The following is a 17,764-nucleotide window of genomic DNA, read 5'->3' as shown; positions in this document are numbered from 1 at the left end:
TCAAAACCAGTAGTCCAAATTCCTTGATACTTGTACACATGCAGCTTGAGTAGACCTCTATTAGATTTGTCCATTTCTTAAAGATATCTTCACTTCTCTACTTTTAGTGAAATATTCTCTGCAACAAAATCAAGAAAGTTGGTGTCTTGCGATATTAAAGCAGCTAGCATTAAGTTTAAATTGCTGCTTAGTCATTGCTTTCAGAGCATGCATCACAAACAGCGGAGCTATATTAGCCGACAGGCTGCTAGTTTATTTTTATTAAAAGTGTTACATATGTAATATTGAAAAAAATATTGCATTCAAAGTTTGCACAGGCGATTGATTTTGCCAACTGTTGTCATGGTAACAAAATACTGGATTGGAAGAAAACAGACCAACAAAAAGTAACATATGTTTTATTAACATACAATTATGGTCATATTGCATATGGCCACATATTGCACAGATTGTATCACATAATATCACTAATTTGTAGAGATTGTTGGAACAAAAGTGAAAATAACAAATCCAAGTGTGGATCAACAACCACAAGTCGCATAGAGAAATACAAATTCATGAACAAAGTTCATCTACATTTGTACAACCAAAATACACAAGACAATATTCATTACAAGACAAGTCAAATCAGTGAAAGAATGGTATATGAACCTCAAGGTATGCAACCAAGAGGTGTCAGCATCTTTGTTGGCTAAGGCTTTCACTATGAATGTCTTGTGTGGCCAGACATTGATAGTCGGTTTTAGCAAAACTGCGATTTGGACGATGCAGGCGTCTCAGAAATTATACCGCATTTGGTCATGTGACCCATTGTTCTGGCTTTTGGTTTATTTTTGTAAATCCACACGTGTCTCTTTGTCTTGATGTTAATTGTAATCTGGCCACAATTTTTACAGTTGTATTCAAATGCTGAGTGCATACTGATAACTGGAATATTTTGTAAACCAATGTTGTCTATCAGACCTTGCAAGGACTGAGTGGCTTTAGTCAAGGTGCAACATCAGGAGTTGACAAGGAAATAGACTTCTTCCTCAATTTTTGAAAAAAGGTGGTCAAGGAAGGGGTTCAAACCCACAACATCAACCACAGCATGTAGATCCTCTAATGAGTGATTGCTGGGGGAAAAACAGGTATTAGAAAGGTTGTATCAATGTCAAGTGTTATGCATTGAATTATTCATGAGAAAATACATATTTTTTATTTATGGAAATTACTTATGTAAGTTCAGCACTGTGCACTGATAATGCAAACAATGCTGAATTTTATCATTTTTTCATAGTACATGTATAAGTCCACCTGGTGCAATTTACTCAACTCTGACCAGAATAGTCTGTTTATATCTGTAAATACACACTTTCTCGTGATGTTTCTAATATGGCACCTGCCATATATTATTCCTAGTCATAATCAAATAAATTCTGTTAAAAACATGAGGTCTACCAAAGTGACATGATGGCAATCTGAAATCATCTGTGTGAGTTATTATATTTAGGACAAGACATTGCCTACTGACGTTTTCCGTGGAAGCCTGCAGCAGGCAATGTGGTAAACACAAGTTAATTACCTTTTGAATGTTACGACTCGTCATTCTATAGAAAACCTGTGGTTCAATAGTTTGGACAAAAGTACATTTCTTTATAAATTCTGCATATGTAATACAGGGCAGGACATAACAAATGAGTAAGAAAATGTATACCCAATAGGGGTAGGAAATTGCGGGATATTGCAGTGGAGATGTTGGTAAAATTTAAGTCATTCTTTTTGTTATACAGTCAGGTAGAAAGCTGGCCAATAGAGTCAAATTCAAGGCACATATCTATAAATAAAAGTATGAAGCAGATCCTGTACAAATGGATGTCGTGGGATGAATTATGAAAACAGTGTAAAACAACTTTACAAATAAATTTCACATAACCAAGAACTAAACAGATTTTCTATAAATTGATAAATCACATGCTAATTACACATGATTGAAAAATGTGGCAATGGTAGTACAGTTGCAATCATGATGTTTTTTTAATATTACACTATCATAACAATATATTTTTAAAATTAAAGTTTCAGTTAGCATTAAGGTGTATGCTGTGTGATTTTTCTTTTCAATTTTATAGCTTGATAAAAATGCTAATGTTGCAGCATTGCTTTTGCTGTACATACTGATACAGATGAAAAGATGATATTTTTCCATAGACCTTGGATATGGATACTTGAATATCATGATGATTACCATACCATATCACCTGTGATATTTCAGGGGCACAGTCATGTGAGAATAAACTTTGTACAATTATTGGTAGAAAATGAAAGAGAGAGATCATTTAGCTAAAGTCACCACAGCAAATTTTGTGCACAGTCAAATTAGTCATAGCAGCCTTAAAATGATTGCCTCAGAGCTGCTAGGCATGATGTTTCCTCTCAGCTCATATGCATAAAGTTGATCTCTCGCAAACAATCAAACATCACTGCTAAGATCCAGCAAAGCAACTGACACCTTGAGCAGTTGAAAGAATCCACTCTGCATATAAGCCAAATGTTGTTTACAATGTAGCTAAACTATATCCTGACTATTGGAGTTGATCAGTTATAGGGTGCCATGAAACAGTCATTAGGTATTACGTTTCATTCTGTTCTTCTAATTTGCATATATAACTGAGTGCTGTCAGCAATGTAGTTAGACAGTAACCCTCTTCTCCGAATAAATACCTGCAAACGAAATTGAAAAGTATGTTAATTCTACAGCTACATAAGATAAAATCGAAATCAAGACTCAAGTTAGATTTGAAACAAGTGACATGTTGATTAAACTAACTTGATCATTGCATTCAGACTGTAGTAAGCATTATCCAACAATTATTATAAGGAAATAAAAGAATCTAAATCAACTTCAAGGAATAATATAGGAATATTATTCAAAACTGTGTCAGGCAACAGTACCTGACATTGAATGTCATTGCTGTTTCTATCTGACATTTTATATGTGTACATTACAAAGTACAAGAGCTGTGTGACTATCATTATGGCAATATAGTCCACTATCCTATTGTCACCTATGTTAGGTTAGATACAAGAATCTTCGTACCCTGACCAAGGGACCTGCAAATCATATTGTGTTAGTAAATGGCATGAACAAATCAACAAATAAGGGGAATAACGTGACTGATTTACCGACTGACTTACTAACTGTGAATGGCATTTTTTAAAAGACTTCAGGGAAATCATATCATTAATGTGGATGGAAAATATGAATTATTGAATCATACCCTTCGTGTATGAATTCTTCCATTGCACTACACTCTGATACCAACTGTGGTGACTGAGACTTGATAATTACAAAACTGAAAATAGGTAAAAGATCATCACATCCTCTGAAAGAAAACACAACAAGTTTACTTACATTTTATTTATGATTTCCTACTGCAATTGTTAAGTCATCATTTACAATTTTTACCATAACATCTGCACATACTTCTTTTTTTTGAATTGATTTTTTATTAAAGTGCATAGTATACAAGATACAATCTTACAGTGTCTGGGAAACCTTCAACAAATATACATTGTATATAATATTGTCAACTGAATGCATTTATTTTTCTAATAGGTCAAGTAATTTACCCCATTTTTTTCTGATGAGTACCCAGTTTTGATCTTTTGTTTGCAATTTTTTACAAAAGATTACAAAAGTTGGAATTTGTTGTTTACACCTGGAGATGTATATAAATCTCTTTATTACCAAAATCAGAAAACTGTACATACTTACTGTACAAAACACAGGATAGTCCTATTTGCAGAATTATTTTTTTCTCACTCTCAATTTCTTATTTCTAAACCACCACTACTGTCATGATGAGCATTCTTGCTACTACACTGACAAACTGGTTGTCCATATGAAAGTGTAGTTGTCCAATAATTTTTATTTTTCAACTAAACAAATATTACAATTTACTGATCTACCAGTGTATCTATATTATCTTGAGGTAGGTAGCAATGTTTAAAACTAAACTTGTTTTCAAGAAAAATGCATATTGCAATGGACTACAAATATTGCATACAAATGTTTATTTCTAAAACAAAAATGTATTAACTAAATGGACAACCATATTCAAGATTCCAGAGCAACTGGACAACCACCAATTTTAAAACCAGGGTAATTAGGATAGCTACAGGATGTCATGGGGGGGGGGGGACTTTGATACGAGGAAAATTGATGAAGCAGCACTTTAACTTCAAAACATTCAACAGTAAAAATACTTGTTACTTATGAAAAGGCAGTGTCAGTCTTGGTCATCATTTTAAATTTGATAGCACAATGCATTGTGGGAAATTATGTTTTTTCGATGCGACCCACCACCAAAAATGAATAGCACAACAATCACGGCACTTCAATATATATATATATATATATAACTCATGTCTGTAAAAATATATTACACTATATGACACAGATCTATACTCACATAGCTGAGTCTGGTCCATGTCTTGGTTTACCCAGCATCTCAAAGTAATCTTCAACACAGTTACATATTGCACGTGAAGTATTAACTGTAAACAGTAAAGATGTATAATATAATGTGTTAAATGTTATGATTGTAAATGCATGTATTAAGTCATACTGTCAATTGCATAATTTTCGCTAGTAGAAATTTTCACAATTTGAGAATTGTATGGCATTTGTAAAGACAAAATGTCATAGAATCTCTGTAAAATTTTCACTGATACAAAATTTCATGATTTCCACTGCTTCGCAAAAATCGTTAAACTAAAGCAGTTAGAAATATTCGTGGCAAGTGTATAAAAATCTCATAAAAACAAATAAATAATAATAAATACATGCTGTATGTTTCAAATAAATCCAAATATGGCCTTTTTATGGAATACTGTTTTCGGATGTGTTATACTATATATTATAGAGTTTATTACGATAGTGTACATGAAAACAACCATTACAATCTCCATGCAAGTGCTATATATTCACCCATGTGTTACACACAATGTGCAAGACAGGCTGAACACAAATACCATATACTCTCCACTGTACTCGATACATACAAGCCAAGCTGAACACAAATACCATATACTCTCCACAGTCTAACTCAATACATACAAGCCAAGCTGAGCACATATACAATATACTCTCCACTGTCTAACTAAATACATACAAGCCAAGCTGAGCACAAATACCATATACTCTCCACTGTCTAACTCAATACATACAAGCCAAGCTGAGCACAAATACCATATACTCTCCACTGTCTAACTAAATACATACAAGCCAAGCTAATCACAAATACCATATCCTCTCTACAGTCTAACTCAATACATACAAGCCAAGCTGAGCACAAATACCATATACTCTCCACTGTCTAACTCAATATATACAAGCCAAGCCAAGCTGAGCACAAATACCATATACTCTCCACTGTCTAACTCAATACATACAAGCCAAGCTGAGCACAAATACCATATACTCTCCACTGTCTAACTCAATACATACAAGCCAAGCTGAGCACAAATACCATATACTCTCCATAGTCTAACTCAATACATACAAGCCAAGCTGAGCACAAATACCATATACTCTCCACTGTCTAACTCAATATATACAAGCCAAGCTAATCACAAATACCATATACTCTCCACTGTCTAACTCAATACATAAAAGCCAAGCTGAGCACAAATACCATATACTCTCCACTGTCTAACTCACTACATACAAGCCAAGCTGAGCACAAGTACCATATACTCTCCACTGTCTAACTCAATACATAAAAGCCAAGCTAATCACAAATACCATATACTCTCCACTGTCTAACTCAATACATAAAAGCCAAGCTGAGCACAAATACCATATACTCTCCACTGTCTAACTCACTACATACAAGCCAAGCTGAGCACAAATACCATATACTCTCCACTGTCTAACTAAATACATACAAGCCAAGCTGAGCACAAATACCATAAAACTAATGTATTTACCTATACATTCAAGTTTATCCAATGGCGACTGGTAACTTAAAATCTTTTTAATCTCTGATACAGCTGATTTGTAAGGATAGAAGCTATCATCTAAGAGTACAAGTTCAGTAGAATCTAATAGACACAGTTTTTTTCGTACACCGACATGCCTTGGAGAAGCGTTTATATACCTTGTCATAGTGGCAGCAGCAAGTTGTTCTTTATCAAAATTGACTAGCCTGTGTGAAAGACATTGGGACAGTTTAATATGTATACAGTACATATAAAACATACTTCGTTAAATATTTTTAATATTGAAAAACACTTATACAAACACGTAATCATTTATACCTTCCTCCCCAACTGTCATAAGTCTGCTGCAGGGTATTAAAAAAAAAATCTTATGTGCGTATCCCTCTACAGGCTGGCTCACTAATACAACTAGTAGGTTACTTAGAGGGCTACAAAATGTACATACACCTCAGTGGCAGACAATTTTCTCTAGATATTATTGCATCAATAGTAATTTTTCAAAAATGTGATTCCTCAGGGAGCTCACAGGAGAAAAAAAGTAAGTCCATGACAATTAGATGTTATATAACGCTAGAGGTTGTATAAGTGCTTTGAGCCGAACCTAATACTGTGGAATACTATATTTTCGCTGCAATATATTTTCGCTGAAAAGACTTTTTAGGCGTTTTGTATGGAATTTATTTTCACTGATTTTTGACGAGTTTAATGTGAAATATAGGGAAAATGTATATTCGCTGGATTTTATTTTCACGGAATCACCCTTTCAGCGAAAAATGGCGAAAATAAATTCCAAGCGAAAATGAAGTATTCTACAGTAGTTGATGCAATTATATAGCATTCATAATGGCTATTTGTAGAGGTTGCTGCTGCTGGACGAAAACACTAAGCATCGTCAGATTGCACAACTATATATAACGCAGTTTCTCTGTATTCCATCCTGTAAGTTAAATCTCCATAAATCACAGCACAGCACATGACAAATGTGATAATTTAAGCAGTAACCTGGAGGAAGGCAATTGAAAGCATCTAAACTCATAAACCAGCTTTACCTGAAAAGTGTGAGTAAATATGGCCAGACTGGCTGAAAGAAGGGTTTCTCAACAGATGCTATACACTGGTCTTTACCCACTGGAGTGTTAAGATCTTCGTAAATAATCATAAACATTGTCTGAAGTTTATCTGAAAGCAGAGATATATTTCAATTTATAGCTAATACTGTAATAAATGTAAGAACTGGAAACAAAATAAAGCAAAGTTATCAAGCGATTTGATTCCCCAATGTATATTCCATTCCATAAATGGACACATTAAAAATTGTTCACGAATTTAAATTTACACAACACTTAATATTCAATCAATAATCAAACATAGTTTAACTCTGGTGACCTCGCCCTTTGTTATATAATATTATTTCGTTTATCATAGTTTGAATATGAATATGCATTGTCATAATTAATTTTGAATATAAACAAGTTTTAGGATTGAAACAGCAGTGGAAAAGCAGTCTACCAAATGGTCTTGGTTGGTGTAAATATCTTACAAAAACATTGGTGCCAAATTTGTTTAATTATTTTAAGGACATAATGTCTAGTTGTCTGAACAGGACAACAATTTGTAGTTGTATACATGTGAGGGGTATAATTCATGGCACATATTAGGGCCAAAAAATTACTTTACAGAGGAAATATTATTCATAGTCTGTCAGCGACAACAGCAACAATGACAGATATTTTCCTTTAATATACCTTTCCCTTTCATCTTTGATGATACAGTCAAGGTAAAAAGTGAATGAGCAAATTATAATCATATGTTTGACAGTAATCTCCATTAATGCTAAGAAACAACACTAGAACCAAGTCTTGGCTGAGAGCAGAAGGGGTGTGAGCCACGGTCAAGCGTCGTCGCAGAAACCTGCTCTGTGATGTGAGTTGCAGATTTGATTTACATCACAGAGAGATTAGCATGGTACTTGATCAAGGCCAGTCAACGCAGGGGTCACCACCTTATGGTAAATGCAAGAGCGATTCTCGAATTCATCTTAAGGATTACACAAATAGTGGTTTTTTTCCACGAAACCAAAAACACACCCTGGGAAATGTGATCAGTGGATCAGTGCCTATTCTCGTGCCGATCACTTTGAAAGACACTTGATCACGCAAGACACATACAGTACTCGACCACATTAGCACCCAGTCAATCATAATTATTTAGGGGTGGTCGCATACCCGAGCATCCCCTCGGAAAAGAGTGCACATGACAATTTTAATTGACTTTTCTATGCCACAGATTGGGGGAGATATTACGTCTTTGAGGGAAATAAAATTACGAAATTAATCAAGTTGTCATTGAATGAAGAAACAGAAATGGGCACAAAAAATATGCACATTTTATTACAATATTAATTACGTACCACCATAATATATACAAATGACATATTCTTGCACGATTTTACCTAATGGGTCATGTATGTTATTAACCAATCAGAATGCTGTAATTATTGGAAATTCTCCAAGACTTTCTGGTAACGCAGTGCAGAAGTGAACTGTCAATGTCAAAACACGATCTGTTGGAATAGATTTCAGCGAATAAACGGCATGATTTTTTTCAAAAAGTGGTAACTAGCAATTTTTGATAGGTACCGGTAAACTGAATATGGCATGAAGTATTTGCTGCATTTTACTTTTATTAACAGGTCATTTTTGAAGTGTAGTTTACGCACGGTTACCATGGTCTAAGCATTCACAACATATTCACGGTGGTTGATATCCACGCTGTATCATACAAAAGCAATTACCGGTACCAGTATTCGTTTTATGATTAGACAGTCAAATTAAAATCATTTTGAAGGGAATGGGCGCTTAGCCGAGCATGCACTTTATCGGAGGCAATGTTCCGAATTCATCACATTAGACCCAATACCAGCCACTGTGTAGAATTCGATGTTGAAACACCAAATTTACATAAAAGGCTCTTGAGCCATGGCACTGTGTGTTTGTCGACATCGTCCATCATATAAACGTTAAAAGTACGATAAAACAAAGACAAGCACATTATAAACTTACCCAGATACTTATGGACATCTTTAGTAACATCTTTCAAATGCCTTTTCAAAGCAGCACTATGCATTTTATGAATTTTCCCCTCAACATCCAATTCATCTGAGAAGTCATCAGTGAGTTCATCGCTACTTGAAGCGGAATCACTTGACTTTTTCCGTTCCACACAAGTTATATTTGAAGTCTCAGGCTTTGATTCAAGACTGGCTTTTACATCTTGTGGTTTGTCAACAATTGAATTTTCCTTTATTCCAATTTCTGAACTTTGTTCATCTTTCAAAATTCCTGCTGTCCTTTTCTCATCTTTTTCACTGACTAAACCTCCTACACAATCACCGTCTGTAACTGCAGTCTTAGAATCAGCAATAGTCACTATTTCATTTTGCTTTGATCCAGGATTTTTTTCCTCACATTTGCTATCCTTATTCACATCATTTAATGACACAGCATCATCAACATCCTCTTTCACATCCACATCATCTTGCTCTGATAACTGCTTCATAATCTTGCTTCCACTGCTCACAGCCTCCTCTAAATCACCATGCAGTGATTTAATAACTCCCTCCATTGTCATGCAAGAATTATCCTCACCATTGCCGTGGTTATCATTGTGATCTTCATCCTGATCATGATTCTCATCGACACCAGGAAAAACACCATCCCCATCCTTAGTTGCAGTCTCATCAGGTGAAACAATACGACTCCCACCAGTGTTATCTCTATCTATCTCCGCCATTTTCAACTGCTCAATGATGCCCTCCATATCTACATGCATACTACTAATAGTCTCTCTACCTTCCGGTGATTTCATCTCATCCAGAGTCTCCTGAATCAATCTCTCTTTTATCTGAATCTCCTCAATATGATCAGGACTATCTTCAGTTTCTGTCACTGAGAAATCAATGGGTTCAATCCCCGGGTATGGGATTTTCACTGCTTCCAACTCGTGCATATTATGTTGAACAATTGTGTAAAGCTTCTTGTAAATATTGTACTGATATTTTTGAAGTAGTTGACTGATGGGGTGTTCTTTGCAGCTCACTATTTGGTTGACAAGTTCATTAATGAGATTCGGACTGCCTGGAGAACATTTCAATTTTATTCTCCATTCATTCAACCAGACCTGTAAAACAAATATAGATAAGAGAAAGCATAGAAAGAACTCCTGTGTGCTAAGGGTATTGGGGGCATGAAGTTAAAAAAAAAAGGAATACTGAATTTACATGTACTATATTAGAAGCACATCATAAAGCAAAAACTGCATTCATCGCATGTAAAACAAGTGAAAATCCTTAAAATTGCAATTTATATACAAATTGGGTAATTAAGATTTCAAGATTGCAACCAGAAACTAATCAGGTCTGTGCATTACCCCAGACTAACTTTGTATCTATCAAGTTATTGAAATCTACAGTAGTCGCTTTTAGAGATCATTTCAAAATTTTCTTGTTACGTTCAAAGATATATAATTTAATATAATGATGCCATTCATTAAAATCCTATCTAAGTAAATAATCATAAACATCATCTGACGTTTATCTGAAGGCAGAGATTTATTTTGATTTACTCGATATTGCCAATGCTGTAATAAATCTCAAACATTTGTATAAACTTGAAGATTTGTCAATTTGACAGGAAACAAAATGAACTAACTTATTGATGAAGACAAAATGTTGCTAAATTGCCCCCCCCCCCCCCTCCAAACACTACATGTACATGAGGTTCCTCCGATTGCAGTATTAACACTTGGTGGTTTGAGTAATATGCCAGTAAAATTTGGATGTACAAATTATAAACAAGACCTGGCCAAGAAAGTGTTATGGCTGCAATATACATCAACAGAGTAAACACAAACTGTACAATATAAGTCACTGTAAATAATTTAGTGATTTTGACATTTCAAATAATGTACAAGAAAGATTAACTTTAACATATAGCCTGCTGAATGGAAGAAAAAAACGTCAGCAGGCGTTGTGTTAGAAATACTGTAGAATACTTTATTTTCACTTGGAATTTATTTTCGCTGAAGGGATGATTCCGTGAAAATAAAATTTTTTTCCTATATTTCACATTCAACTCATCAAAAATCAGTGGAAATAAATTCCATAAAGAACGCCCAAAAAGTCTATCCAGCGAAAATTAATTCCAGCGAAAATAAAGTATTCCACAGTAATAAATAAAACCTAACACAAAGCGTTATACGGACATGTTCAAGAATTAAGAGTCAAATTTGATTCAAAAAATAGCCAGCAGAGTAATTTCAGAGTTGTAAGTACCACGTAGCATACAAGTACAATACTGACAGTTGTTGTTATGAGCACTGCCCCCATGAAAACTACAGAGACAGACTTTAATAGCTGATACTTACATTGGAATGCTCAAATTCCATAACATTTGCATATACTTGTCTTCTCTCTACTTCCTCAGGCGTGGGGGCTGTCAATGAAGATGTAAACTTGAGAGCGGCTTCCTCCTGAAGACGTGCTTGCCTTTCAGCAATTTTCTTTTGTAACTGAAACACACTGATGTAAGGTAGTTACTGATTTCCGATAAAGCTCAAACTTGTAAATACTGTGATTAATATTTTTTAATTTCTTTAATTCAATCTTGTGAAATGATCACAACTATCAATTTAAAGTGCCTGTGCAATGCCCACCGTCACGTTTCCCACTTTAGATCTGTATCCCACTGAAATGGGCAGTTATTGATTTTTTTGCTGAAAATGATTACTCGTATCCAAGTAATTTTGGGATATTTCTCGTGTTGTAGCCACGACCACCTATCTTAAAACGGTCGACTGTTTCCGGATTTCCGACTCTCGCCGAAAGTGCGCCACCAAATGACAAAATGTGAGAGGAAGTCATACCCCTGAGCCGTAATAACACTGGTCATTCAATATACTTTTAAACGATATATATTTTTCGGTCGACGTTTGTTTGTTTTTTTTGTCTATTTTTTTTTTTTGAGAGAGAGAGTTTTTAGATGTTGTGTTGTGGGCAGTTGCAGTGAAACGTATAGTCATAGTGTATGTATTCACACGTTTCTAATCGATCCGAAGGTGCGACATCACTTAACCTCAGATTCTTTTTGGGGGGGGAAAAACTGTTCTCGTCCATGAAAAAAAAAAATAGGTTTAAAGAGTAACTCCGACAACGCAAACCTGGCGCAACACTTTTGAATGAAATAGATTCCGGAAGCGGATTTCAGAAGAGAGAGAGAGAGACATCCGACAAGTGTTTCAAATGAGTTGACTTTTTGCGATCCTGATTATCGTTTTATAGAGACCATTTAGTCCCTGTTAAGTAAAAGGTAGCAATAATATTGACAGTGACACGAAAACGAAGCGCCGGACAAGCAGGAAATTACACAGCAATTACACACTGCTTTCAATTGTTTTCATTTTCAAAGGCTAAAAGTTTCTGATTTGTTTGGTGATTGGTGTTGAGTGTCAAATTCACACCTCTGTTCTTTTTTTACCTCCATGCTTGCAGCTTGATCTGTGTAATAATTTATGAAATACGAATCCGGGCTTGGTCAATGTGTTTCCACCAAATAAAGTTTTAATACGATGTTATAATTATGACAATCACGCCATGAAATACGCTAACTCGAATCCACTCTGAATTTAACGCACTTGCCCTCGCCGTGACCCGACACGTTCGCATATTTCAACAAAATGTCAATTTATTTCCACGCGACTGTCATTTATTTAGTAACTATGATTTGTCGTTTTTTTTTAATTATTTTATAGTGATCACTATAGTCTATGTCGCATACGACTTGTTTACCACTTCCGTGTGACTGAGAATGTTCTAGAACCGTACTGTGTCTGGGTGGAATTTTTAGAAGTTGGTTGAATAGATAATAGGACACTGTAGAAAGCAATAGAAGGTAATGGAACATTCTAGAAATTTGTAGTAAGTTCCAGACTCATTATGTATGCTGATGTAATGGTCTATTTATAGACAGTGTGGGTACAGTGTATATATAGGGGAGTTGTTCAGCACTGAGATCAGATCGAAGATCTCGTTGAGTTGTATTGGAGTTTAAGTATCTAGTTATTGGAGAAGTGGAGTTTTACCGCGTTATTGTACTTGATGTTTGCAGAGTATAATAATACCAGTAACAGTTGAAACCTCATCTGTTGGCTCCGTGTTCGTATTTTATCATCACCGCCAGGGAAGTCTTTTTGTTACTGTTGCCATTTTGATATTTGAACCATCACACCTGTACTATACCAATTACGGTAATATTACATTGCGTGTGACAGTCTAATGTTTAGAATGTCAAAATATGTTTTTTTTTTTAATTTGAACGTTTTACTCAGACGATCGATGAAATAAAACAGTGTAGTGACGTGCCTAGTAACCTGCTGAATAACGAGATAATTCCGACGTCAAATTCTATTTTGTCCAGAGACAGTGTACAAACGTGCGCCGGTGTCGGTGACGATTACGGTGACCAGCTACACCAGAACGAACATATTTCGCATCTAACTCAACCCCAAGCAACAACAATTGATACTATGTGTTCATTATGGTCCATTCTTCCTCAACAAACAAGTACATAAGTGACAATTTAGTCAAAGACGAGAAAACTGCACAAGAAATTTGCCTTATTTACACGCATCGGCAATGCTAGCTGCCATGCGACTTCCCTTTCTGACGTCACAAGGGGAATTTCTGTATGCAAATGAGAAGCTAATGAGGAGCCTCGTTTTAAAATACACAAAAATAAAGTTGCCGTAGACTGAGTTTAAAACACATTTTTTCACTTAAAAAAAATAATTCATGCTTAGAAACATAAAAATTAATATTTATGTATCAATGGATAATTTTAGGCGTGAAAATAGCAACCATTTCACAGGCACTTTAACTTTACATTTCTTTTTTAAGAAAAATACAATCATAATAATTTAGCATTTAAAATAAATAATTTTAATCTTTTCTAACTTATTGTTCATGGTCCAATACACCTCACTTTTAAAGTGTGTTGTTTCTTCTCTAGAATATAATAAAATCTCTCAAAAACATAATCTTTATCAATGGACGACTACAGATCAAAATGATATCAGCGGTTTGAACCACAGTCACCTGCCATTTGTATTGCTGTACATTTCCGGATTTCACAAAACAAACCTAAAATTTTTCACCAGTGAAGTATTAAATTCGAGGTACACTTCTGACAAAAAATTAAACAAAGTCATCAAAACCTGTTTCATAGTTGTTTTTTCAGGCATTTTTCCATAAACATCAATTAGCAATGAAGAGGGAACAGCTACACTAAATCTCATTGTATAATAAAGTCGCCTTCCTATTCAGCCAATGCGGTTGTATCATGAAAAGGTGAGCAGTGCTTTCAATTTTGTGAAATCCGAAAATGGTGAAAATCGGATTTTAGAACTTTCCCTTACATGTACATGGATACACATGGCAGCTAACTGGTTTGAACAGCATTCATGTCCCCCAATGACACCACGAAAGCACTTCATTGCCAAAGAGCTTGATTTTTTGGAAAGGTGTATAAACAGACGCATTATGAGAATAAGAAACATACATGTCAACATATAAACCAAATATTGTCAGGTGAATATTCCCACTTTAGTATATAGAGTTGACTCGGTGGACACCAGTACAAGGCTTGTATAGTGTTAATTCCTGTTAATGATTTGGCAAAATTTCTGAGAGCAATGAGAGGTTGAGACCAGAAAAAACAAAGATAACATGTTTAATTAAGAATGTTTTCAGGAAATGGCATGGGTAGACACTGAAAGGATACAGCTTCCTGTCTTGCTCTGGCAATAGCCATGTTTTCCATCAATCTTCTCTGTAGAGTTAAATTCTGAAGACATGAAGTATAGTATGCATCATGATAATAAGTGGTTAATTATTATACATCTTTTCCTTCCAAGGATACATCATGGGAATGCCGAAATACAAAAAGTTTAGAACAGAATCACCAAAACTTCTTTGTGTGGAGTCCAGTCAAACCCTGAGGGCTGCCATGATTGTTTTTTATTATTAGAGGACGCTCGTACACACACAATCGCTCCATATTTGGATTTCACATTTCCTAATATGTTAGAACGAAAATACCCAGTGCAATACCGCAAAATTATGGCACGCTGTAACTTATGGCTTTACAGTGACAGATGTATAAAAATAACAAATGATCACAGCTAAAATTGTAACATAGGTTACACACATTAAAGTACCACAGTTAATTTCATGTATATGTCACAAATATTGGATAGTTATATTGAACGCTATTGGTAAATGATCAAGCTCAGTGGTAAAAATGATCATTGTTAGTATTAGTAAATTGGTTTTGCCTGGTAATGGTAAAATAATTGTACCTCGTAATGAAAATAAAGATGTTCTGCTCAATAAATGGTAAATCTGTCAAACCTACCGGTACTAATGGTATAAAATGGTTCTGCATGGTAAAATGGTTCTGCCTAGTAATCGCAAAGTGTTTCTGCCAAGCAATGATAAAGTAGTTCTGCCTAGTAATGGTAAAGCATTCTGCCTAGTAATGGTAAAGTAGTTCTGCCTAGTAATGATAAAATGTTTTTGCCTTGCAATGATAGGTAGTTCTGCCTAGTAATGGTAAAGCATTTCTGCCCAGAATGGTAAAGTGGTTCTGCCTAGTAATGGTAAAGTAGTTCTGACGAGTAATGATAAAAAGTTTTTTCCTTGCAATGATAAAGTAGTTCTGCCCAGAATGGTAAAGTGGTTCTGCCTAGTAATAGTAAAGTGGTTCTGCCTAGTAATGGTAAAGCGTTTCTGCCTTGCAATGAATGCCTAGTGAAGTAGTGCTGCCAAGCTATGGTTAAGTAAATTGTGTACATTATATTTGGCCACGGCACCTATACATGTACAATATTGTTTGTACTTTAGTTGTAGTTCAGTCTCTCACAACTGTGACAGACAACTGATTTTTAATTTCTTTTTATTTATCTGAAATGTTCTTGATCTTATTTTGTTGTAAGAATGAACTGAACATGAGTATGTCTGGTTGTCTAATTCAAACGCAATTAAGTCTGGCTTTGCAACTTTGTTAATATTGGTGTATAGATTCTACGGGCAACTTCATTATGTGTAGGAGCATTTGAGTTTAATATATGTACCTACAAGTTTGATAAGAACTACCACAAGTGCATCAATATTTACCCAAAAAATATACGAACAATTGTGGCAGCAAACTTAGATACAAGTCTGGACACAGACCTGCATTTGCAGACATATTAACATGTGTATGATATGGGGAAGGGACTGAATTTGTTTGGACACAGACCTGCATTTACAGACATATTAACATGTGTATGATATGGGGAAGGGATTGAATTTGTTTACTGACCACTGTTGTTTTATCTTGTGATGACTTTATGTATAATCTATTCATCCTGGCTTTGTATGCTGCAATCAACTGATGATTTTCAAAGTAGGCCTTCTCAAGTGGACTCATAGTTTTCATCCTTGTTGAGAGAGAGAAAGAAAAAGAGAGATTGATTGAATGTCATTTTACATTCCATGAAACATAATTCTATGCAATAAAGAATATATGTATCATACATAACATAACACAAATGTCCAATACATTAGATACAAGTTTATTATAAGAATAACATGATATTGTGTACATTGGTTTATATCCATGATAATCATTTGCATAATGCAATCACTTTTCTATTTAGCCAATGAGGTTTTATCATGAAAATGTGAGTGGTGCTTTCGATTTTGTGCAATCAGAAATCATTATAGGGGCCCAACATTACTCTATAATTTGGGATAATCAATAATCATATACAATGAATTCAATTGAAGGTGAATGATATACTCAATTGTTAAGCAAATAAGTTGGAATGTTATTATCCTGGGGAGAGCCCTGCAGTGAACTACAAAATCACATCTTGACTGGTATTTCTAAATGTTAACTTAAATTAAATAATTATTACCTTTCTCTCAAAGGAACAACCACAGGGTCAGTTGATCTTCTATTTGCATTCTGCTGAGCTTGTAAAGAAGTGTGATATGACAACATAACATTTCCACTGATACCACCAATTGAGGAACTCAGTGATTGGCCCTGTGCTGCATTTATTGATGGTGCCTCACTATGTTGGTCAACATTCATTGGCATAAATGGCAAGCTTTGAGTGACTGTCTCTGAACCCGGAACATTGGGAAGCATTGAAATTAAATCAAGTGTATTTGTCTCTTGATAATCAGGCGGGGAGTCTTGGTCAACACCTTTGAGTTCTTGTGGCTGAGAAGGAGGTACTGATGACCCTAAGAAGTGTAAAACAAAATAGTGGAATTACAAATCACAACACAGAAAACAATTTAACAGCAAATACTTGGAGCAATACAACTTCTGACTACTATTCATATAATAAACATATTATTACATTTGTTCCATTAGTGGCATACTTATGTAAATGACAGGGGTGTGTCTACAGTCAAAATGTCATATTTTATTAATCCATTACACAGCCAGTGCAATTTTTTGATTTATGTGTGCCAGGGTTATCGCCAGGACATTGAAAGTACCTGTCTAAAAACTTTATTGAAATAAAAAATAGCAGTTGCTGGTCTGTATCCATACACTTAGACTGTTTTCGTGATTATTTATGGTTATTTTGTAATTTATAGGTAATTTTCAATGAAAATTGGACAGGTTTGTGAAGATTTTGTCTGTCTAATGAAATTTTTAATCTGTCT

The 17,764-nt window shown here is 34.9% G+C and overlaps 1 protein-coding gene across 1 annotated transcript in view; it reads right to left on the bottom strand.

The window, feature by feature from the left end:
* Nucleotides 1-228: 228 nt before the first annotated feature.
* Nucleotides 229-17,764, bottom strand: part of LOC100372654 (VPS9 domain-containing protein 1-like) — a 29,936-nt gene continuing 12,400 nt past the window's right edge. The window contains exons 5-14 of the mRNA XM_006812343.3: nucleotides 16,999-17,332; nucleotides 16,401-16,518; nucleotides 14,820-14,882; nucleotides 11,410-11,553; nucleotides 9,048-10,164; nucleotides 7,035-7,164; nucleotides 5,974-6,191; nucleotides 4,455-4,539; nucleotides 3,261-3,365; nucleotides 229-2,703 (exon numbers count right to left, since the gene is read on the bottom strand). Coding sequence (XP_006812406.1) covers nucleotides 2,613-2,703; nucleotides 3,261-3,365; nucleotides 4,455-4,539; nucleotides 5,974-6,191; nucleotides 7,035-7,164; nucleotides 9,048-10,164; nucleotides 11,410-11,553; nucleotides 14,820-14,882; nucleotides 16,401-16,518; nucleotides 16,999-17,332 — 2,405 coding nt within the window. The 3' untranslated portion in view covers nucleotides 229-2,612. The remainder of the gene's footprint in view (nucleotides 2,704-3,260; nucleotides 3,366-4,454; nucleotides 4,540-5,973; nucleotides 6,192-7,034; nucleotides 7,165-9,047; nucleotides 10,165-11,409; nucleotides 11,554-14,819; nucleotides 14,883-16,400; nucleotides 16,519-16,998; nucleotides 17,333-17,764) is intronic.

The sequence above is a fragment of the Saccoglossus kowalevskii genome, chromosome 6 (assembly GCF_978046115.1).
Source record: "Saccoglossus kowalevskii chromosome 6, keSacKowa6.1, whole genome shotgun sequence".
NCBI lineage: Eukaryota > Metazoa > Hemichordata > Enteropneusta > Harrimaniidae > Saccoglossus > Saccoglossus kowalevskii.
The sequence above is the reverse complement of the archived record's forward strand: the minus strand, read 5'-3'. Positions and strand labels throughout refer to the sequence as shown.